The 24501-nt window shown below is 44.3% G+C and overlaps 1 protein-coding gene across 1 annotated transcript in view; it reads left to right on the top strand.

The window, feature by feature from the left end:
• LOC147629698 (ABC transporter B family member 19-like) overlaps positions 1 to 24501 on the top strand; it is a 91242-nt gene that overhangs the window by 34441 nt on the left and 32300 nt on the right. The window contains exons 5-9 of the mRNA XM_086811239.1: positions 2222 to 2481; positions 15149 to 15462; positions 16623 to 16846; positions 16960 to 17300; positions 17382 to 17944. Of these exons, the coding sequence (XP_086667365.1) occupies positions 2222 to 2481; positions 15149 to 15462; positions 16623 to 16846; positions 16960 to 17300; positions 17382 to 17944 (1702 nt within the window). The remainder of the gene's footprint in view (positions 1 to 2221; positions 2482 to 15148; positions 15463 to 16622; positions 16847 to 16959; positions 17301 to 17381; positions 17945 to 24501) is intronic.

A 24501-nucleotide genomic window follows, 5' to 3' on the forward strand; every position in this document is an offset into this window, starting at 1 on the left:
GTCATCCGAAATCTGATGCACATATCACCCTGTCTCAATCCGCAGCTAGTGTGATGAGGTCCGGAATCTGTCCAATGGCACAATGTATCCCATGTGATAGGTGTACATCCATGTACGCCGGGCGGGTGATAAAATCATTTGGTGAGAGGTATAGAAAATGGCTCTTGTAATGAGCCATTTTTGTGCCTAAGGGCTCAAGGGGACTAGTCCATGTCCTCCCTGTGTCCACTGTGACGATATCCATCCTAATCACGCAGTTCGGCTCTGAGCGGGTGAGATCCAAAAATGGACAATCCAAGTTGTACTGAAAGGGTGGTAGTGCCCCTATCCGCAAACCATGTAGGTGAAACCATGATCTCATCTGAGCATACCAGCAATGAGTATCTCCATCCTTTGCCAACTGTATGGATGAGGTCAATGCCAATCGGGAGTACCTCTGCTGAGGGAGCTCCCATAGCTGCTGTAAAAAGGTAACTGCCTGGAATAGGGCCTCGGTTCACTACTGGTGCAGCACCCAACTCAGCCCGAACAATCTCATGTGGTACCAATGATTTGCTCTGAATCATGCGGGCAATCATCATAATCAGTGGTCTCTCCATTTGCCTCCATCCCTCATCTGTCCCTCTCTGAGATCTGTGATGTATGCTAGGCCCCCAAATTGGAGCTCCGTACACGAGGGTCCGTGTAACAAGTGTATCAAATAGCCACAATTTGGCGCTCGGCTCCTGAAACTGTATGTGTGCACACTGCCTCTCAAGTGCCCCCAAGGCTGCATGCCCTTGAGCTAATCTAGCTGCTGCTGCCTCCTTCAAGGAGAAACGCGGTCCTATCAAAGTAACTCCCAAGTAGACGTATGACCTAACGTACTCAATTCGCTCCCCTCAGAAAGTGAACTGAGACTCTGATCTCGTCACCCATGCCTGTGTGGTGTTAAACACCATAACCTTGGTTTTTCCAAGGTTCACTGTCAGATCTCTATCCGCACAGAATGCCTGTAATGCATCGAGATGTCTATGTAATCCCTCCAGAGAGTCTGAGATTAGAACAATATCATCAGCATATAACAAGGGTATCAACATCACTACCAGGCATGCCCCTAGGCCTCCCAATCTGTCTACATAATCGAAGACCACATCAATGTACAGTCCAAAGAGGGTGGGTGATAGCGGGCATCCCTGCTTCACCCCTATCGTGCTGGTAACCATATCGGATAGTCCGCCTGGAGCTCGGACTCTGCCTGTCATAGACTCATACAAAGCATATATCCCCCACTGCCTATCCTCAGGTACCTCAATGTCATGCAGTTTGTGCATAAGCCTGGCACGTGGTATGGTATCAAAGGCTTTGCGGAAGTCCACAAAGCAACAGTATATCCTTCTCTTCTGTGCCTTGCCCTCTTCAATAAGTGCCCGGAGTGTCAGTATGTGATCCAAGGTAGTAAATCCTCTCCTGAAGCCGGCCTGTCCCTGTGCTTGATGACCATGCCTCTCTGCCCAGTGGCTCAGCTCCGACTCCAATATAGAGCCATATAGTTTGGCCAAGTAGTGACTAATCATGATCGTCCTATAGTTGCCTGGTACCATGGGGTCCCCACTCTTAAAGAGTGGTACAATGATATGCTTTGTCCAGCTTGCCGGGAAACCCTCACAAATGGCACGATTAAACACATTTACGATCAGCGGAGCCAAAGTATCGCGCGCATATGAGAAGTCCTCTCCAACTAGCCCATCATGATCCTGTTCCTTTCCATTATGTAACCTGTCTATCGCATCTAGCACCGTCCACATAGTAAAAAAGGTGCTGCTAGCCTGTCTAGCTCCCAGTGGATGGGGGGTGGGGGGCTGTCCTGGTGCATCTTATAGCTCTCTAGCATAAGCATGCCATGCCTTAGGTGCAATAATCGGAGTACCAGGCTGTTTCTCCAGTAACATCTTCCATGCCCTCTTGCTGTCCTTCCCCAAGAAGAGTTGGTAGATCTCTTCCTCTAACTTAGCCACGTAGGCTCATTTCTTCGTCCGCACAAGGCGCCGAAAGATCATCCTGCCCTGTCCATGCGTGTGAGTCCCAATGGAAATCTTACGCTGTAGCTGTGCCCTGTCTCACGACACTCATCGTCGTACCAACTATTCTGTGGGGCAGAGAGAGAGAGAGAGAGAGAGAGAGAGAGAGAGAGAGAGAGAATGTCTTTTTTAACCTTTGGTAATCTCAATATAATGTGCAGACCACATCACAAATCAGAACTGTATATTCCTTCACTTGTGAGAAGAAGCAGACTAAAAAGTTTACAGAGGCTTTAAATGAAAAGACTCAACTTGGTGAGAAAGGAGGAATGGTGAAGGGTCTCGGAATAGGCTCTCTTATAGCTAGTGCAAATCTTTCATGGGCACTTTTACTTTGGTTTGGTGGACTGCTCATAACTGGACATCAGACCCAAGCTGGCTATGTTATTACAGCAATTTTTAGCATAGTTTATGCTGGCCAGTAAGTTCTGCTGCTTTTGATATTAATATCCATGTACATAATCTCATCATCTCTTCCATTATAACATTTTTGTGACTAAGGACCTATTTCTTCACAACATCTGGATCCATTATCTCCCTTTATTAATATGTTGAAAATTAATAAAATGAATGTAGATGAACTCAATGCCTAATTACAAAACGAAGATAAATGATGGATTGTATTCCTCCTTCAACGTTGGGAAAATACTCTTTTTATACAAAAGCGCCAAGGCCTTACAATCCCTTTGTTTTATGGGATAACTCACACACACCACCTCCTTTCACATGTGGATACACGGACAAGATACCCCTCTACAAGTGCCCCGGGTGTTAAGAGTTCACCGTCCCGGTGAACAAAACATAAAAAACAAGTGCATAGTTTTCATACATGTGTACAATCATGAACTACCACAATCCAAAAAACAAAAATAGCCATCATCAACCATGTGAGCGTGAGAAGGTGGAGTCATGCTTAAGTGATCATGTCACCAAGCCATCTTCTCCATACTGCACCAAGGCGGTTCTAACCCTCCGCCCCCTTGGCTTCTATTCTAATGCACCAAGAGTGGGTCGCACCCTTTGCCCTCTTGGCTCCTAAGACTTCTCAATACACAAATGTTCGAGTCTAGCTTTATGCCCAACCATTCAACCACCAAAACTGTAAACACATATATGAAAAGACTATATAAATGTATGCATGAAATTGCATCGAAGGAGTGACTGAAAGCATGGTGCCCTTGTCAAAGGGGAACTCCATGTGCAGGGCAGCCAACTCTATTTTGGTACTAGCAGCATCTTGCCTTTGTCTTGTTCACGATGAAGGTTGTGCATATGTGATGAACTTGTGCCCTTATGATCGTCCTTGGAAACAGGCCAACTTTTGCACCAAGGTAACCCTAGACCAAGCATGTCCATAGATGTTTTGCATAGAGAGAGTGGCAAGCTGAAGCAAGTTTTCTTGATGAAGTTGTCACCTGGCTTGATTCCGTCCACTCCATGCCTAGATGGTTATTTGAGGTCGATGATTTTCACAGCCATCAGTAGATGGTCGAGAAATCTTTGCTGGTGCTGCTGTGGTGGCAATGACAAGGGCAGAGGTAAGCAAGCTGCTTTCCGCACTGCAGGCTCCTGGTCTCCCACCACGACTCTCTGCTCACCACCTTAGTGTCAGCTTCTTCTGAGCATTGCCTGCTGTAATTCTTCTTGAAGAAAGACTATGGAAGTAGGGGCGGAGAAACAGGGTGGCAAGGAGTAGAAGGGCTAGGGGGCGAGACTGGTGCAGCAACAGTACGTGGCATAAGGTGGCGAGCTTGGGCAGCGAGAAACGGGAAGAAAGGCGAGGCAGATAGTTGAATGAGTAGAGGTGATACAGTGATGCGTGGCTAAGGAAAAGTGGAAGAGGTAGGCTGAAAAGGGGAAGCAATTTGGGTTCCGGGCAGAAACCAGGTGTGGCACGAATTTTGGGCAGTAGCCAAGGAAGAGCGCTGAGCAACAGCGTGAAGTGCACCGATAATGCAGGCGAACCCACGTGGTCGACCGGTGAGCCACGAGCAAGAGAACCGGACCAAAGGCCTGAGGGCGAACACAGAAGCGAAAGGAGCCTGAGGGAACAAGGTGCCAACAGTAGATGCAAGCATCAACAAAGACACAGCGAGGACACACGGTTGGTGGCGAGGTAGAGTTGGCTGCAAATGGGAAGAATGAAATGCAGACGATGAGCAGCAGAACAAACTAAGACACAACCATGATGAGCAGCAGAACAAAACCCAAATGATGAGCAACAAATAAAGCCAAAACACGAATACAAAGGTTCTGGGGAGGGAAAGCAATGGAAGCTTTCCCTCCCCAACAGTATCAGAAAAATCTACTCTACCTGTAGATGAACTCAATGCCTAATTACAAAACGAAGATAAATGATGGATTGTATTCCTCCTTCAACGTTAGGAAAATACCCTTTTTATACAAAAGCACCAAGGCCTTACAATCCCTTTGTTTTATGGGATAACTCACACACACCACCTCCTTTCACATGTGGATACATGGAAAAGATACCCCTCTACAATGAATGAATAAAATTGGCTACAACTCCAGATCCAGGACATGCTCCACCACCATTGAGCTACCTTTCCACGTGACATAGCTGAGGGAGACCTCTCGGCCATACTCATTAGCCCCATGCTTGATATTTTTATTTTTATTTTCAGAAAGGAGACTTCTATTAAGTATGAAAAAATTTTACAAAATGGAAATTTCACACCAAGCAAGGTGGAGATCTCAACCAATCAGGAGCCCTGTGCTGCCAATAGGGTCCCGAATGAGAGGATGTGAAAAAGATACCAATGTCCCACTCTCTCATAAACTGGCCGCGCTTCCTCTCCGCAGCCCTCGAAGATCCCTGGATTCTGGCCCAAGTAGCCATAATGGTGTGAATAATATCACTCCAAATCCTGCAAAGACACTGAGAAACAAGAAGGGGAGTGGTATACCATCTACTCGGAGCTGATGTTGTATTCCATGATGAGTTTCCATGGACAGTTTTGTATCACCCCAGTGAGATAGCTATGTTTATGTTTTGTTTTCCATTCCATGATGAGATATGCCATGGACATTATTGTATCACTTTGGTCTCGTAGGCCCATTGGGTCTTTAGTAGACACTTAATATATCTTTCTTTCTTTTCTCTCTCTCTCTCTCTCTCTCTCTCTCTCCATTTTTTTTTCTGGACATCCAGAAGACATTGACAGTTGTACATTGATTTGTCTCATAGGTCGAGTTCGGCCTCTAGTAGACGTTAATACAGCTTTCTTTCTTTCTTTCTTTCTCTCTCTCTTGAAGCTGATGTTGCTCTCATGTTTCTTATGTTCTTAGTATTCCATGATGAGTTTCCATGGACAGTTTTGTATCACCCCAGTGAGATAGCTATGTTTATGTTTTGTTTCTGTTTTATTTTCCATTCCATGATGAGATATGCCATGGACATTATTGTATCACTTTGGTCTCATAGGACCCAATTAGTGGACGCTTAATATCTCTCTTTCTTTCTCCCTCGATTTGGGCGAGCACACAGAAGATTGGTGACCCCCATATCAAAACATGCCTGACCACCACGAGAGAAGTATGCAAAATGCAAGATACGGACATTGAGCACCTACAATAGAAGCTCAGGGAGAACAAGGATAGTGATGAGATGGATAGGTGGAAGGCAGACACGCAGGTATACATGGCAACTCAGCTAAGCAAGATGCAAGAGGAAATGGTCCAATTGTTGGACGCAAAAACCAGCCACCATACCTCACTAATCACGGAGCTAGAGGCCCAAGTCGCCATCCTTAAAGTGGAAAACGAGACCTTGAGGGCACGTACTCAATTCGAAGGAGGATAAATTCAACTATCCCTCAATGATGAGCTGAATACACTTATAGAGCAAACGAAGACCTTCTAGGAACAAGAGGAGAAGAAGGCAAACAAGGAAACTACATGGGCCGAGATGATTAAGAAGACACACAAACAAGTGGAAGAAGCGGGCAGTTGGATTGAGGTTGCCAAGAAGCAACGGAACCCACCATCATCCCCAAACATCGTCAATGACACACTCGAAGAGGAGAAAAGAAGCAAGATTAGGGCATTGAATGTGAGAGTGGTGGGATGGAAGGAACGAGCCTCGCCGAAAGAGGACGCCATAGTACTATGCAGAAAGCTGGAAATCCCTGATATCCCCTTTGTCGAGGCATGGAGGGTGGGCAAAGACACCACCAAGGAACACGCACTCATCCTCAAGTTTGCGGGGTTGGAGGCGAGGCAAGCATTCTTTACCAAAAGGCGGGCACTAAAAGGAGAAAAGACTTATCTCGAAGACGATCTCACTGTCACCAGCCTGGACATTTCCCAGTATGAAAGGGGTCTGGTGGACTCCAGGATGCCTAAATATTTGGAAAGTACAAGCTTTGGGACTGGGGGATTATCCTAGAATACAAAGGACCACACTCCTAAAATTTAGGAGAGTTGCTATTTTTGGCCGAACTCCGATGGAAATTCTGTTCGTGTCATTACATCTGGAATTGAGCAGATACCAAGAGTTGGCAAAGTGCCTATGACAGAATGTCTACCAGTTGGGATATTTTTAGAGAGAAAGTTTATGGAAGAACCCATCTATTAGATTGGGACATGTGGCAAGGAGGTGGACCAAAGTGAGACAAGTGGCCTGACACTTGTTAGAAAGTGGATCAAAGTGAGACAAGTGGCCTCACACTTGTCACTTCAGCTATTGTGTGGCTCTCCACTTGTCATCGTAGCCTTCTCTTGCCATTTTAGCTCATGGGAGGCCCAAATCTATAAATTGGAGCCCTCTCTCTTCATTAATAGAGGCTCTCTTGCTACACACTAGCCTCTACCACCGTTGAAGGCTTCCCTAATGATGGCTACTCTCTTTCTCTCTCTCTTGAAGGCTGCCCATGAAGAATACCGGCTGTTGGGGACTGTTTTGGAGGCTTCCATCGCGAAGAAATACTGAAGGCAAGGGTATTTAATCATTTATTATGATTTCTAGCCATTGTACTTGTTGCACCAGCATTTGTACTTGCTGTACCTGTTGTACCAGCCATCATACCGGCTGTACCAGCCACTGTACCTACTGTACCAGCCATCGTACCGACTGTACTAGCCACTATACCTACTGTACTAGTCATTGTACCTGCAGTACCAGCATTTGTACTTGCTGTACCTGCTGTACCAGCCACCGTACCGGCTGTACTAGCCACTGTACTTGCTGTACCAGCCATTGTACCTACTGTACCGGCTGAATGGAGAGTTGTACTTGTTGTACCAGCTCTATTGCATGAAGACCCGTGGTTTTTTGGGGAAGAATCAGTACCCACACGGAGATATAGGGATTATATTGTTGGCTCAGCATTTCTACAGCCTATGTTCCGGCTTGGTAGCCTTGTGTTGGGCTGTGCTATGGCATTTGTATAGGGATAATCCGGCATCTCCCGTGGGGAGAGTAAGGCCCTCAAAGCTTGTACATGATATTATTCTCCTTGGGTAATAAAATACTCCAAGGGGGGGGGTCGGCCCATTCCGGCCTCTATGCGGTGTCACACGTGCAAGCTCCATTTTCAGCATTTGTGGATGTTTTGTCCTGCTCTATGTTTTATGCAAAGTGATGATGGATATGTGTTTAGGCTGTGGCCATGTTTAAATGTTTTAATATGCATTGATGGTATCAACAAGTGCGTCAAAGGCCCTAGTCCCCCGGGCACCGCTGCTACGAGTTACATTGGTATCAGAGCATAGGCTTTCTTGGAAGCGGAGGCTTCCTTCTATCAATAAGAAAGAGAAAAGATCTGGAGTGGGGACCACACTTACCATCATTGCTATTAAGCATGGCCAGCCACTTCAGAGCCTATGAAGCAAGAGCATGAACAATAGACAGCTTGATCTAAGGATTTATGAATTCACAAAATTTATCTTGGAAGTATGGAGTTGGCTTTATGTACACACGTTTAGCACTCTTTCCATATGGATATTGTGGATTATATTATCAAGCTTACAGGAAAGCTATATGGAGATATATCTTAGGATATCTTAAGGATATGGTGACGAGATATTTCTTCTGGCTTCATGACCAACCTGGCAAAGAAAAGCTAAGTATACTTTGAGTTTGCAAAGTTAGTGCTTTTGCTATGAAGTGTTTTTGATGTTCACTAACCCTTGTATAGCTATGCAAGGAGAAAGGTGTTGTTGTTTGCCTTGAGATGGTTTCAGGGAAACATTGTTTATGGCTCCCTTTAATGGGATGAATTCTTTTCATGGCTCTCTTTATTGGGATGGATTATATCTATGGAGATTCAGCTTTGGATGTGAAATGGATGGATGAGGCCTACTTCGAGGATTACCCAGATCTTTTGAAGGCCTATCTGGAGGCTTTTCAGTTGTGGTCAACTGATTAGAAGCCGGGGGGAATGTCACAAACCCCTATATTCTAGGGACATGCGGATGCGTGTCAGGCCTAGAAACATGCGGATGCATGTATGTATTATACCTGGGCATGTGTATGGATCATATGAGTGGATGCATATGAGTCCAAGGACATGGCAGGACATTTGTGGACTTTCGGGCGGTGCCCGTGTGGATTCCGGCCATGCACACATGGTGTGTTATGATGGCAGGCGGAATATTTTCAAGTAGCAGAAATGCTTATGGAACTCCAGGTTACCTATGCCTGCGAGTGATTGTTTTATCTTGTTACTTGAGCCCACCTCTCATCCAAGGTGTGTGGTCTGAGTACCAACACGGAGTGCAAGTGGTAAAGTGGACATGACGGGACTTATGTCTATGCCAAGGGTCATGTGGACCGATGTCTTGTTGGCAGGAGACTTATTTTGTCTCGCCCATTTACTTGGGACATTGATTATGATATCTAGACTTATGGGACTGTTTTGTCTCGCCCATTTACTTGGGACATGGATTATGATATCTGGACTTATGGGACTGATTTGTCTCGCCCATTTACTTGGGACATGGATTATGATATCTGGACTTATGGGACTGATTTGTCTCGCCCATTTATCTTGGGACATGGATTATGATATCTGGACTTATGGGACTGATTTGTCTCGCCCATTTATCTTGGGACATGATTTTGATATTGGTATTATGGAGACTTATTTAGTCTCGCCCATTTCTTTGGGACATGAATTCTTCAGTTATATTGGATTTTTGAGACTGTCTCGTCTCGCCCAATCGATGGGACATGATTATATCTTGAATATATGGCTTGAAGCTTAAAGTTGCGGACAACTTTTAAGAAGTTGGGGAGGATGTCACCAGCCTGGACATTTCCCAGTATGAAAGGGGTCTGGTGGACTCCAGGATGCCTAAATATTTGGAAAGTACAAGCTTTGGGAATGGGGGATTATCCTAGAATACAAAGGACCACACTCCTAAAATTTAGGAGAGTTGCTATTTTTGGCCGAACTCCGATGGAAATTCTGTTCGCGTCATTACATCTGGAATTGAGCAGATACCAAGAGTTGGCAAAGTGCCTATGACAGAATGTCTACCAGTTGGGATATTTTTAGAGAGAAAGTTTATGGAAGAACCCATCTATTAGATTGGGACATGTGGCAAGGAGGTGGACCAAAGTGAGACAAGTGGCCTGACACTTGTTAGAAAGTGGATCAAAGTGAGACAAGTGGCCTCACACTTGTCACTTCAGCTATTGTGTGGCTCTCCACTTGTCATCGTAGCCTTCTCTTGCCATTTTAGCTCATGGGAGGCCCAAATCTATAAATTGGAGCCCTCTCTCTTCATTAATAGAGGCTCTCTTGCTACACACTAGCCTCTACCACCGTTGAAGGCTTCCCTAATGATGGCTACTCTCTTTCTCTCTCTCTTGAAGGCTGCCCATGAAGAATACCGGCTGTTGGGGACTGTTTTGGAGGCTTCCATCGCGAAGAAATACTGAAGGCAAGGGTATTTAATCATTTATTATGATTTCTAGCCATTGTACTTGTTGCACCAGCATTTGTACTTGCTGTACCTGTTGTACCAGCCATCATACCGGCTGTACCAGCCACTGTACCTGCTGTACCAGCCACCGTACCGACTGTACTAGCCACTATACCTACTGTACTAGTCATTGTACCTGCTGTACCAGCATTTGTACTTGATGTACCTGCTGTACCAGCCACCGTACCGGCTGTACTAGCCACTGTACTTGCTGTACCAGCCATTGTACCTGCTGTACCGGCTGAATGGAGAGTTGTACTTGCTGTACCAGCTCTATTGCATGAAGACCCGTGGTTTTTTGGGGAAGAATCAGTACCCACACGGAGATATAGGGATTATATTGTTGGCTCAGCATTTCTACAGCCTATGTTCCGGCTTGGTAGCCTTGTGTTGGGCTGTGCTATGGCATTTGTATAGGGATAATCCGGCATCTCCCGTTGGGAGAGTAAGGCCCTCAAAGCTTGTACTTGATATTATTCTCCTTGGGTAATAAAATACTCCAAGGGGGGGGGTCGGCCCATTCCGGCCTCTATGCGGTGTCACACGTGCAAGCTCATTTTCAGCATTTGTGGATGTTTTGTCCTGCTTTATGTTTTATGCAAAGTGATGATGGATATGTGTTTAGGCTGTGGCCATGTTTAAATGTTTTAATATGCATTGATGGTATCAACAAGTGTGTCAAAGGCCCTAGTCCCCCGGGCACCGCTGCTACGAGTTACACTCACATTGGCACAGGTGGCACACAGGAGGGAGTGCATGCCATGCATCTTGGATGCACACAAGGCAGGGAAATAGGCAGTGTATAGAGATGGGAGGGTGATCATCACCAAGCGACGTGCCCAATGATGGTGCAAGACCTATGAGACCAAGCTAGAGATTGCGGTTTGGAGCTGCAATGGCGTCTTGAGGACAGATGCAGGTCTTTTCGAGGAGACATTTAGGGGGAGGGACTTGGTCTTATACAGAGGGACACATCAGTGCCAGGGGAGTCGGCTTCCAGAGGTGAGAGGATATAGATGGGAGTCTGTTCACCGTCCACACCCACGCACAGCAAGGGGTACCCGGGGGTCGGGAGGGGTGGCTTTACTATACAGGGAGGAGCTTCAGCATGTGATACAGGTGGTCGGGCAGGATGAGGCTGCGCGGTTTTTGTGGGTGAGGATCTAGACAGAGAGGACCCGGGACATCTACATTGGAGTGTGCTACTTTGCACCCTCCACTTCTAAATATGCCACCCATGGAGAGTCCCCGTACCTGCCCCTTTATGATGACATTATGAAGTTTTCTAGTCTAGGGGACATCCTCTTGGCTGGAGACTCCAATGCCCGCACCACATGTGCATAGGTACCCTTCTTTGAGACAAATGATCCCATGTACCAGGAGATTGACATGATAGGTATGGATCTGGAGCGGACATCATAGGATATAGCAGCCCGCATAGACTATGGAGAGTATCTCTTAGCCCTCGGCGGGGCTCATAGGCTAGCCATTTATAATGGCATGGATCCAACTCCTTCACCTCCTACCCCTTCGGACATGGAGCCAGTACAGTGGACTATCTAATGGGATCCCTCTCTTTGATCCCACTCATTTCGGAGTTTACCATCTCGCCTTGCCCTATCGGTGTTGCAGCCGACCATGCATACCTGGCCTTCTCCCTCACATGTCGATCAAGGTAGTTTCAAACGTACGAAACGGCACGAGTTTAGTATGTGGTATAGAACGTTGCCGACCAGTAAAGTACGTCAAAAACGTTATGTACTTTACAATGTTAAAATCATATATATGTGTGTGTCTGTGTGTGAGAGATTGGTCAAGAAAGCTCGAAGTCTATATCTAATATCCTTTGATAGACATGTCAACACATGTCACATTCTAGCATTTCTCTAAGAATTTCAAAATTAGCACTCACAATGTCTAGACATACCCAAATACACCATGATTGGAATTTAACAATTCAAGTAGATAGTAGAAACAAATGATGAATCAAAATCAAATGACAATGTCACATCTATTTGATGTCATGAGCGCAAACAAGCTATACAAAGCGATCGCTGAACATAATAAATAGAAAAAAGGACACGGGAGAAGAAACTAAAACACAAACGTTTTTTAAGTTTGAAACGTTTGGAAACGTTCGGAAGTCCAAAAAGTACTAAATAATAAAAAACGGGTTTTAAATGCAACCTTGAGGCCGATACACCACCCAGCCACCTGCTTTGCCCCATCACCACCCGAGATACCACTTCACCAGAGAGACCTCTTCCATCTATTCAGATCACGTCTACCGCATCCTCTCCAACCTCGACCCCCACATCCCACTTGACGAGCTTACCACACACCTCAGCCACCCTCCATACGTCCGTTGCAGCCACCTCCCCGCACTCCAGAGCCACTCCTACATCACCAAGAGGGATTGTCCCACATAATAGCTGGTACGACGAGGAATGTCGTGATACTCGAGCCTGTCTACATCGGGAGGTGGTGCTAGGATCCACCACTCTTCAGCAGGCACGAGTGATCTTTCGACGTCTCACACGGAGAAAGAAGAGAGCCTACCTAGCCAAGCTTGAGCAAGAGCTATACCAGCTATTTCTTGGGAGAGACTGTAAGGAGACCCGGAGGATCTTCCACGATCATCGCCTGCTGACTCCAATTACTTCACCCGGCACCTGGCCCCTGAGCAGCCACCTCTCCCCCACCCACCCGAACCTCGTCCCCCACACTCTTCCTTCTTTCACCTGAGCATGGTGAGAGATGCTATTGACAGGATGCAGACCGGGAGAGCACAGGATCATGATGTACTCCTCACCGAGCATTTCTCTCATGCTAGGGACACAGTTGCCCCTTTACTGGTTCACATGTTTAACAGGGCTCTATGTGAGGGCTTCCCTGCTAGGTGGTCATCAAATACTATTGTACCTTTCTTGAAAGCAGGTGACCCCATAGACCCTAGCAACTGCAAGACTATCATGATTGGTCACACCTTGGCCAAGATTTATGGTTCGATTTTGTAGCATGAGCTTAGTAGATGGTCCGAGGAGTAGAGACTCAGAGCACCAAGGTAGGCAGGCTTCAGGAGAGGGCACACCACACTAGATCATATCTTTACACTACGGGGGATCATTGAGGAGGGGAGAGCTCATGGGCATCGGATATATTGCTGCTTTGTGGATTTCCACAAAGCTTTTGATATCGTTCCACGGGCGAGATTGATGAGGAGACTGCAAGATATGGGAGTGCCAACATAGATGCTTTGGGGGATCATTACACTCTATGAGCCAGTCATAGGCAGAGTATGGGCTCCAGGAGGTGACTCAGAGATCATACACAGACTATCGGGGTGAAGCAGGGCTACCCCTTGTCTCCTACTCTATTTGGTCTATACATTGACGAGATCTTGGATTACATAGACAGACAGGGAGGACCAGGAGCACATTTAGCAGGAGTCCTGATACCGATCCTCTTGTATGCAGATCATATTGTTCTTATTTTTGATTCACCAGAGGGGCTGCAGAGACATTTGGATGCATTACGGGCCTTTTGCAAGGACCGGGACCTCACTGTGAACCTTGGAAAGACCAAGGTCATGATCTTTAACACCTCATAATGGATAAGTAGATTTGTAGTATAGTTTACATACAATGGAAAGCCCTGTGGAGTATGTTACCTCATATGTATACCTTGGGATCACTTTTGCTGGACCTTAGTTCTCGATGCGGAAGGTGGCCGAAGCTGGAAATTGCTAACAGAGAAAATGGAATGACATGAAAGATCTCCGGAGATCGGAAACACCGTGCGCCTGGAAAGCATACATTGGAGTAGGGTGTTCCGTGCTCCGTTAGGCCTTCTTGAACCATGGAAAGCTTTCTTCCTCTCACAAAAGAATATACGTCTCATGGCGGACGTGGTCAATGATGAAGGCTATGTCATCTCCTTCGCAGAAGCATGTCAGAGGTATGGGTTGGGCATGCACTACAGGCCTCTATGGCATCTCATACGCAACCTCTTGCAACCTCTTCAACCAGTGCCTCTGCTAAATCATGAGGAGCACTTGAAGGACTGGCGGGTTACATGAACTAACAGCTAAAAGGGTCTATATTAAAATGCTTGCTCCTCCTTGGATTGCAGATCATGCTAATGCGCTTTGGATAATGCATAAAATAGATAGATGGTGGGGTGGTTGTTTGAGGAGCATATGGAAAAATGGTTTGCCACTGAAAGAAAGATTGTTCCTTTGGAGATGCATTGTGGGAGTTCTGCATGTCGGTGTGTTTTTGGAAAAGAGGCACATCGCTACAGCAAGATGTTGCCGTTGCATGCTGTGTGATGAGACAGTGCCTCATTTGCTATGGTATTATGATTTATCCCGTGCTCTCCTGGACAGCCTCTCAGGGCGTCTTCGTACTACGCGATTCCCAGGAGCTCATTTTGGGAAGACATTCTGGCTTTTTGCTCGGATTCCACAACGATATACCAACTTTGGGGTATTTTTTGGGTGGACTACTTTTTCGGCATTGTGGACTATATGGGAAAATAGAAATCAAATGCATTTTGGACATACTCCTCTGGATCAATACACACCTACGTGACCACCGAAACTTGCAACAAATAGACGATCAGCAATACATGGGCTTCTTTGACTGCTTCTAGGCAGTCAATGCCATGGGCCCTATATAGGGACCTCAGTTGTATCATGATGTTTTGTTTGTGGGTTTTTTGGGTTTTGTGGGTTTTCACCTCGTAATGAGGTTTTCCACTGGTAATATAAGAATTACAAAAAAAAAAAAGTGTGTCTGGGGGGGTGTGTGTTTTTTCCCACTGTTTTTGTTCTGAGTCGTAGCTGTCCCACTCTAGGACAGCTATGAATGTACATTACTTTCATTAATGAAGCAGTGGTTTCACTAATATATAAAAAAGTGTGTTTACATACCTGCATGTGTGTGTTCGCTGGCGCTCGCTGTTGAACACACGCACATATGTGCTTGCATGCATGAACCCATTATATAAAGTAAAAACTCCGGCTAAATACTGTGACAGTAAATTACACATAATTCTTCTTTTGTGCTTGTTTTAAAGTAATTATGTCAACTGAATACCCAACTTGGAGGAGATAATGAGTGAGAAAATCTTTGCAGAGCGATGGGAAACGCAATGCAGTGTCTTCAAGGCTTTGCAGATGGAAGAGCATCTGGAGCCAAAATCTTTTCACTCATTGAAAGAAAGCCTCTGATTCAGAATAGCAAGGAGGGCAGAATATTATCTTCCATTACTGGAGCAATAAAGCTCAACAATATCAGCTTCAGATATGAATCTCGACCTGATGTGCTGGTTCTAGACAATGTTTCCTTAGAAATCCCTGCAGGGAAGGTTTTTGCCCTTGTCGGGGGAAGTGGGTCTGGGAAAAGCACGATCATATCTCTGATTGAGAGATATTATGACCCTGAAAATGGTAAGCGCAAAAGAATAATTCTCTCTCTCATTCATGTTTTGTTGGCATACACTTACAGATCACATGTATTCCTTTTGGTCTGGGTCTTTCGTGGATGTAAAAAAATCTCTCTCTCACACACACACACACAACAAAAAAAAAAAAAAAAACTGACACACATGTACACACACACGTACGCATTGGCATGCAAGCACACATGCACAATAACCCTGCAATAGAAAGAGCACACATAGACGCATGTGTACACGTATCCAAGCATGCATACATGCCATAAGGTGCATACTGGTATAAGTAATAGTAGCTGGACTATTTCCTTGGGCATCATTGAAAATTTTTGAGATATCACCTGAGTGCACATGAGATAGTTTTTTTATTAGGTCAGGTTACAAGATTTACATTTAGAAAACATGTATTCTTTTATTAGATTCTCATGTTACTGATCTGCAACAGGGGTGTTAAATTTTTTCCTTAAGAGTATGTATAGTTACAAAAGAGCATAATTGTGTGTGTGTGTGTTCATTAACATAGACCTATATCTTATTACCCTTTGTATGTAGGTGATATTGAGGTTCTCCTCAGACATGAGCCTGTCGGGATTAACCCTTCAATTGTATGTGCACACAAGCACTTGCACTTGCACTCATAAACATGCATGCTGGTATGGATTCTTTTAGCTGGAGTCTAGAGAAACCCTTTAATAAGGATTCTAGTAGCTGGGGTCTAGACTAACCCTTTAGCAAAATGTGCACACATGCACTCACAAACATGCATGCTTGTATGTATTCTACTATCTGGACTAACCCTTCAATAAAACACACACACATGTACGCTCGTAAGCATTGTACTAGCTAGACCAATCTTTGAGGATTGCGGAGAGGAAGCGCGCCCAGTTTATGAGAGAGTGGGACATTGGTATCTTTTTCACATCCTCTCATTCAAGACCCTATTGGCAGCACAGGGCTCCTGATTGGTTGAGATCTCCACCTTGCTTGGTGTGAAATCTCCATTTTGTAAAAATTTTCATACTTAATAGAAGTCTCCTTTCTGGAAAAAAACACACACACACACACACACTTGTGCATGTAGTGCAAACACGGGTGCTTGTATGTATTTCATTAGCTGAAGTATTCTTTCATCAAAAGAACCGTTTTCCATGGCAGGTGATATCTTTTTGGACGGCATTAACTTGAAAGATTTGGACTTAAGATGGCTGCGAGGTCGGATTGGTCTTGTGGGACAGGAACCTGCCTTGTTTGCAACAAGCATACTCGAGAATATTACTTATGGAAGAGAGGATGCCACCATGAAAGAGATAGAAGCTGCTTGTAAGGCTGCCAATGCTCACTCATTTATCATTCAATTGCCTGATGGATACCATACTCAAGTACGGATTTAGACCCACCATATCATGAAATTTCTGTTCTGTACTTATCAGTAGCTTGATCCTTTCGTAGAAAGTATCTGATTGCACACTTGATGTTTTACATCTATTAACAGGTCGGGGAAAGAGGGGTGCAGCTATCAGGAGGACAGAAACAACGTCTGGCCATAGCCAGGGCAATCGTCAAAAACCCTGCCATACTACTCCTTGATGAAGCCACTAGTGCACTTGATACACAGTCGGAAAGACTTGTTCAAGAAGCACTTGATGGGTTTATGCTTAGTCGTACTACGGTGGTAGTTGCACATCGACTGTCAACGATATGCCATGCGGATACTATAGTGGTGCTTCAGAAGGGCCAAGTGGTTGAAGTAGGATCCCATGATTCATTGATGAAGAACCCTTATGGAGCATATTTTTCGCTTGTCCAGTCACAACAAGTGAAAAAATCTCTAAGGTAAACATACCTACCTATGTACATTTTTCTGTCAGTATTCATCATGTTCTAGCTATATAAACCATTTTCAATTGTATGCAGGACAAACACCATGGCTAGCCAACACAAAATATATGGAACAATTTCTCCTAGGATGCGGGATCCATCTGCTGCAGGCAGACCTTCAGATCATGAAAATGGATACCATAGTGCACGCAGCTCCTTTGCATCCTTCTCATCCATGGTGCTAGGCACTCCATTATCTCCTTACATTGGAACAGGGAACCAGTTCAATTTTCCATTTGAAGGCAATCCTGTGATTGAGAACACGACAAAAAGTGGCTCTGAAAATACTGCAAGTGTTCAAGTGATTTTCAAAACCATCAAAAAAGCAATCATTCCAAAGATGAAGGAGACAACACTAGCAACCATAGGTGCTATTTGCAGTGGATCCACAATGCCGGTCTTCCTTTTCTTCCTGTATGATGTCTGTATTGCATATATAGATGACAACCAATCTCGAAGGGACAGAAAAATACATCATATTCTCGTACTATTGGTCTCCCTTGCTGTTGTCTCATTCTTATCGAACATAGTACAGCACCTCAATCTTGCCAAGGTTGGGGAGTTTCTCTCAAGAAGAATACTAGAAGAAATGTTTGAAGGTATGGATATAACCTTTGTGTGTGTGTGTGTGTGTGTGTGTGTGTGTGTGTGTGTGTGACGTATGTGGTTCAAGCTTTGTGTGTGTGTGTGTGTGTGTGTGTGGTGTGCCTGTGATGTATGTATCTGGTGTTCGCTGCGTTCTAGACAGTCGTGTCAAATGGAAGGACCCGCCTCCTTCTTTCAGTTATAAGATCAAATTGCCGACGATTGTGTCTCCTCTGCGTAGATACTCAGAGAAAGGGATTATTCTCTTCTTTCCAGGTAAAATGCCTTCTGCGCAAGAAGTAGCTCAATGGATTCAGTCCATTCTAGGTGGACCCTTTGTAGATGGAGTTCACTTTGCAGCAAGGGGTTTTTATGATGTATTACTGTCTGATGGTGAATATAAGCAGCAGATGCTTGAATCTTCTCCCCTTATGTTTGGTGTACAGTTGGTACATGTGTTACCTTGGTCCCCGACCAAGGACTATCAGTCCTTGATTAGGCATCGTTGTCCTGTTTGGGTCGAGGTCGTGGATTTTCCAGAATATTTGAGGGAACATTTGCCAGGTATAGCAGCCACTCTGGGCAAAGTGGTTTGTGTACCTCGTCCTACAGGAAACAAAAACAGATTTTGCATCTTGTGGGATACAGACCATGAACAACCACCAGCAATTGCTGTTGAAGTAGAAAATGTGCGTGGCATGGGTGCACGTTACTTCAAATTAAATTGGGGAGTCTTTGCAGGTGCTTGTTTCACTTGTCATAAGTTTGGGCATATGGCTTCTGAATGTCCTTCTTTGCTGCATCCTCCGCCGTTATCTGCTGTACCTCCCATCTCAGCGAATGAGCAGCCAACTCAGATTAAGGAGATACCAACAAATCAAGCCACTCGAAATACTCAAAAGGAGAAAGAGAAAGGAAAAGCTAAAGTTTTTCCACAAGCTGTTTCTTCTTTGGCAGTGCCTAATCAACCCAAGGATAAAGGAAAAGATAAAATATCTTCGGCTGAATGGAAAACTCCGAAAAAAGCTACTATGGTTCGTCGTGCTCCCGTTCCTTCACGTAATTGGACTGCATCTGCCACTATTACACAGTCTTCCACTTCATCGACTATGCTTTCTAGAATATGGTCAGATGTAGTTCGAGGTGCTTCCTCGAGTATGGATGCCGATGTAAATGCTTTGGATATGTGTGTTGATACGAATATGCATGAGTCTCTCTTGATTCAGGGCGAGGGCTCTCTCCCTGATTCAGTTGTTGTTATGCAGCATTGATTTTGCTGGCTGTTCACTGTATATACCTTTGTACAGATTTGATGTTTGATGCTCCAATAAAATGTCTTTCGTACAATATTAGAGGACTTTGTGATCCAAGTAAATTTAGGTTGTTTTGGCACTATGTACATAAAATGCAGCCTCATCTGGTGTGTGTGCAAGAACACAATCAGCATACCTTAGTGGGTCAATCGGGTCACTTTGCTGGTTATGATATATTTTATGCGGGCACTCAGCATTACTCGGGAGTTTTTATGCTTGTTAAGCATGATCTACAACCAATGTTGGCCTACAATGATTCTGCTGGCAGATGGATGGTCATTCAATGTTTATTGTATGGACAAATTTATGAATTTGCAGCAGTTTATGCACCACAAAGCTCAGCTGACAGGGCAAATATATGGTCACAAATGTTGGCTTATCCCTGGCTCCATAATGCATTCCTTTGTGGAGATTTTATCTCCTGAATTTAATTCCACTGGAAGAACTCATATGCTTGGAGCTGAACGCAGAACATGGAATGATTTGCTCTCTTCTTGCAATATTTTGGACCTATGGCAACATGTATTCCCTCATCTGCAAGGGTTTACTTTTAACCACAATGCTTTTCCACATATCTGGACACGTCTGGATCGCTGGTACTTGTTACATGCTGACCAATATGATGATTTTGTTTGCAAACTATGGATTGATTGTTCCATGTTACTCTCTGATCATTCTCCTTTATGGTTAGGCCTTTATTTCGACATGCCACAAGATCTCTCTATTCTTCAGAAACATAGGCTGTTGCTTTTAAACAACAGTTATCTTGGGCATGCTGATTTCAAGGAAATGGTTTTGCAAGCCATTGAGCCCTTGCCCCTTCAAATGCATGAGGACATTGACATTGCTTGGTTTCAATTTGTTGAGTGCATGCAAGCTGTGATCTGTGATTATGGTCGTTATTACATGGCCGATTTGCGGGATCAGATCTTGCAGGCTAAAGAAACATGTCAATCCATGGCTGATCTTGCTCAGTATAGGATTTTAAATACTAATGAACAAGAATCTTTAATGCAGGCTAAGCATTTCCTCATGCTAAATGATAAGAGAAAATTGCAAAAATGGTTGACACGTTCGCGACATCGAGCTATCATAGATAAGGGTTGCTCTTCCAAAGATTTTTTCAAAAATCTACATGCTTCGAGACAAAAGGAATGCATCAGAAGGGTGAAAAAATCTGATGGTCAATGGACTCATTCTTTATCGGAGCTCTCATATATTGCTAGTCAGCATTTTGCAGCTCTTTTTGCTAAACCGCCAACTTCTTCATCTGACATACTTAATGCTCGTTATGCTTTATTGCATCATGTTCAGCCCATTATTTCTCCACAGGATGCATTGAAATTAGAATCTGCGTTCACTGATATCGAACTTAAAGATACTTTACGTTCAATGGGTCGATGGAAATCTCCCGGATGGGATGGATTGACAGTGGAATTTTTCCATGCTTTTTGGCCTCAGCTGGAACAATCATTACTGTATATGATCAATGAAGCTTGGGCAAATGATGTACTACGATCTTCTTGGAAAGAAGGATTGGTTAAGCTTTTCCCTAAACGGGATCTTTGTGAAGTTTTCTTTGATTGGAGGCCCATTACTCTTATGCCTGTCATCTATAAGCTTCTGACTAAGATGTTGGCAAATCGTATTAAAGGATTTTTACATGATGGTTTGCATCCTGCGCAATATGGTTTTGTGCCTCGGAGGCAAATCAATGATAATTTAGCCAATGCTTATATTGCCATTGAATATGCCAAATACACTAAGTAGGATGTACTCATTTTGCAGGTTGATATTGAGAAAGCTTTTGATTCTGTGCATTGGGACTATATAGCTATGACTATGAGTTCTCTTGGTTTCGGTGCAAAGTGGCAAAATATTGTGTATTGGCTCTATAATGACAGTGATGCTTCTTTGATTTTGAGCTCTTCTCTATCAGATTCTTGGAAATTGGGACGTTCACTTCGCCAGGGTTGTCCGCTTAGTTCCTTGTTGTTTGCTATTGCCACACATCCTTTTCTTTGCTATTTGGATTTTTTGCAAGCCACTGATGAAGTGCATGGCTTACAGCTTCCTGCTGGGCATACTTTCCTTGCTCAGGCTTATGCTGATGATTCATTTTATACCCAAGAATACGCAACAAGATCTTCAGAGATTAATGAAGGCTTTGGAACTTTTTGGTCTGGCTGCTGGTTTGAAAGTAAACTTCCGTAAGTCTACCTTGCTTGCGCTTAGTGTACAGCAATGGCATCATGTATTATGGCCCGGTGGAATACCTCCTGCTGGACATATCGTTCGTCATTTGGGTCACCCTTTGGGTTGGCAGCTGTCATCTTCACAAATGATTCAATGGGTTATGCTAAAATTGAATCGCAAAATTGATTATTGGCAGCTTTCCACTTGGCCTCTTCATGTACGTCTCAGGATAGTGCAGGCTATTGTGATGGCTTACATACAGTTCTTTCTTCCATTGATTATGTGGAGGAAAGCTGATATAGATCGGTTTATGTCTCTGGCAATGGCAATTGTGTGGAAAACTCAACATCGTAAAAAGGGTCTTCGTCTTTTGTCAATGCCAAAGATGTGTTCTCCAAAGATACATGGTGGCTTGAACATATTGAATATTCATTTTCATGTGCTTGCTCGTAAATCCACTTTGCTGTTGGAATTTGTACAACAGCGCCAGCCATGGGCTATTATGTTGGGTCATATGTGTATGTCTATGTCTTCACCTGCTTTTGGAAAGTGGACTGTTACGTATTGGGATGCAATTTTCAGCCATTTCAATGGAAAGATTGTCGGCTGCCCTCTTTCATCTAAGTTAATTTTTGCCTGGAAACAGATTACGCAATATCTTTTTTGGAATCCGAGGCTTAACGCGCAATCTTCTTCGCTTCGCCTTGAGAGTATTCATTGGTCGAAGGCTTTTGATGTACCCCTAGCTCTACGTGAGCCTAGGAAGGCATATTTCCTTTCAAAGTCGCTTCGCCTTGAGAGTATTCATTGGTCGAAGGCTTTTGATGTACCCCTAGCTCTACGTGAGCCTAGGAAGGCATATTTCCTTTCAAAGAAAGGAGTTTATCTTATTGATGATGTTTTGGATGCTGCTGGCCATGTGCTTTCTTTTGTGGTTGCCGCCAGAAAATTTGGTCTGGGGATGCATTATAGATCAATCTGGCAGCTTATTCGAGAGCTTCTTGCTCCTTTTGAACCAATTGCAGATTTGGATCGTTCTGATCGTTTGGTTGATTGGAGCCTTAAAAGAGAACAACCTGCACGAGGCCCTTTATCAATGGCTAAACTTTCAGTTCATTCGATATATCATCTCTTGTTGCCTGCCTCTTGGGTTCAAGAACATGCAAATCAGATTTGGCATCTTCATAAAAGTCAGGCTTGGTGGAAACAGCGGCTTCATTCTCTTTGGAAATGCAGTCTTCCTTTGAAAAGTAAACTTTTTTTATGGAGATGCTTGATTGGAGTCTTGCCAGTCGGCCTTTTCTTGGCTAGGCGACTTTTGGCACCTTCAACTTGTCATGGTTGTGGTGCTTCTCAAGAGACAGTCTTTCATCTTTTATGGAGTTGTCCTCTCACCAGGACTTTATTGGATCGGATTGCTACATGTTTGAGAGCCCGCTTCCGACAGGCACCCTTTGGGAAATACTTTTGGATCTTCGGTCTTCTCCCTTCACCCCTTAGATCCTATAAAGTCTTCTTTGATTGGGTTCGCTATTGGGCTTTATGGACTACGTGGGAGTCTCGCAACAGGATAGTTTTTGCTGGGCCTCATTTGGATGCTTACTCATTCTTCCGTTCCTCTCTTCAACAATCTTTATATGACTGTCTCTCTCTTCATGAGATAGACTCATCTCTGTATGCTCTTTTTACAGATTGTTTTTAGATGTTTAACTATGTTCACACTGAACATAGTGAACACTCTACTAGTTTCCCTTGTATATGGTCTTTTTGGTGGGTTTTCCTCGTTTTGAGGTTTCCCACCTGTAATTAATGACATGAAGCTTTACAAAAAAAAAAGTGTGTGTGTGTGTGTGTGAGAGAGAGAGAGAGAGAGAGAGAGAGAGAATGAGAGAGAGATATTAAGCGTCTACTAAAGACCCAATGGGCCTATGAGACCAAAGTGATACAATAATGTCCATGGCATATCTCATCATGGAATAGAAAATAAAATAGAAACAAGACAAAGCTATCTCACGGGAGTGATACAAAGTTGTCCATGGAATCTCACGATGGAATACCAAGAACATGGAACATGAGAGGAGCATCAGCCCCCAATAGATGGTATACCACTCTCCAAAATATCAAGCATGGGGCTAATTTGCCACTTCCAGTAATGATTAAATCATTCACATACACTAGAACCAAAACAATGTGATCATCTTTATGCAAAATATAGAGATTTGGATCACACTTCTCATGAATCCACATTTCAGCAAATACTCATCAATCCTAGCATACCAAGCTCTTGGAGCTTGCTTCAATCCATACAATGCCTTGGATAGCTTGCAAACAAGATGTTCTTTCCCTTTCACCACATAACCTTTTGGCTGTAGTATATAAACTTCTTCTTCAAGAAAACCATTAAGAAAACACTCTTTACATCCGTTTGAACAACATCCCAATCATAATACATTGTGATCTTGCCTGCCTCTTCCCCTTGGTTCGGATTGCTCCTCATCCGGTTCAAGTCGACCTTTTTCTTCGATTAGCATCATGGCTAATTATTCTCCCTCGACTGGGCAAACCATTGTTTTTTCCGAAGCCGAGCTCACGGTCCTCTATGCCGAAATAGAGAAAGACTCCAAAACGACCCTCATTGCCAGAATATTTGGATCTCACCCGTCCCGTCTCCAGGCTCGGGATTGGGTCCTGGTGGCTCTGCCCTCTGACCTCGCTCCACACTTTCAAGATGTCAAGTTGCTTGGAAGAGGTTTCTTCCAAGTGGATTTTGATTCTGAGGACGCAGCCTCTGAGGTTTTGAAGGGCAGCCCTTTGCCATTGGGCCCGAGGAAGATATTCTTTCTTCCCTACTCCAGCTAATTTGACCCTCTTGAGGAAGACCGGAACCGTTTCTCGATTACTCTCAGATTCCCAGGTCTTCCTCGCACATATTGGCCTATGTTAGAGGCCATCGGGTCTGCCTTTGGGCTGGTTCTTCAAGTGCCCCCCCTCCACGCCTTGCTGACATCTTTTGCCCAGGTGGTCACTGCCTCGGTCGATGCTGTCCCCAGGGTCATGGTTCT

Source organism: Cibotium barometz, chromosome 17 (genome assembly GCF_041138505.1).
Source record: "Cibotium barometz isolate CiBa-2024 chromosome 17, ASM4113850v1, whole genome shotgun sequence".
Classification (NCBI taxonomy): Eukaryota; Viridiplantae; Streptophyta; class Polypodiopsida; order Cyatheales; family Cibotiaceae; genus Cibotium; species Cibotium barometz.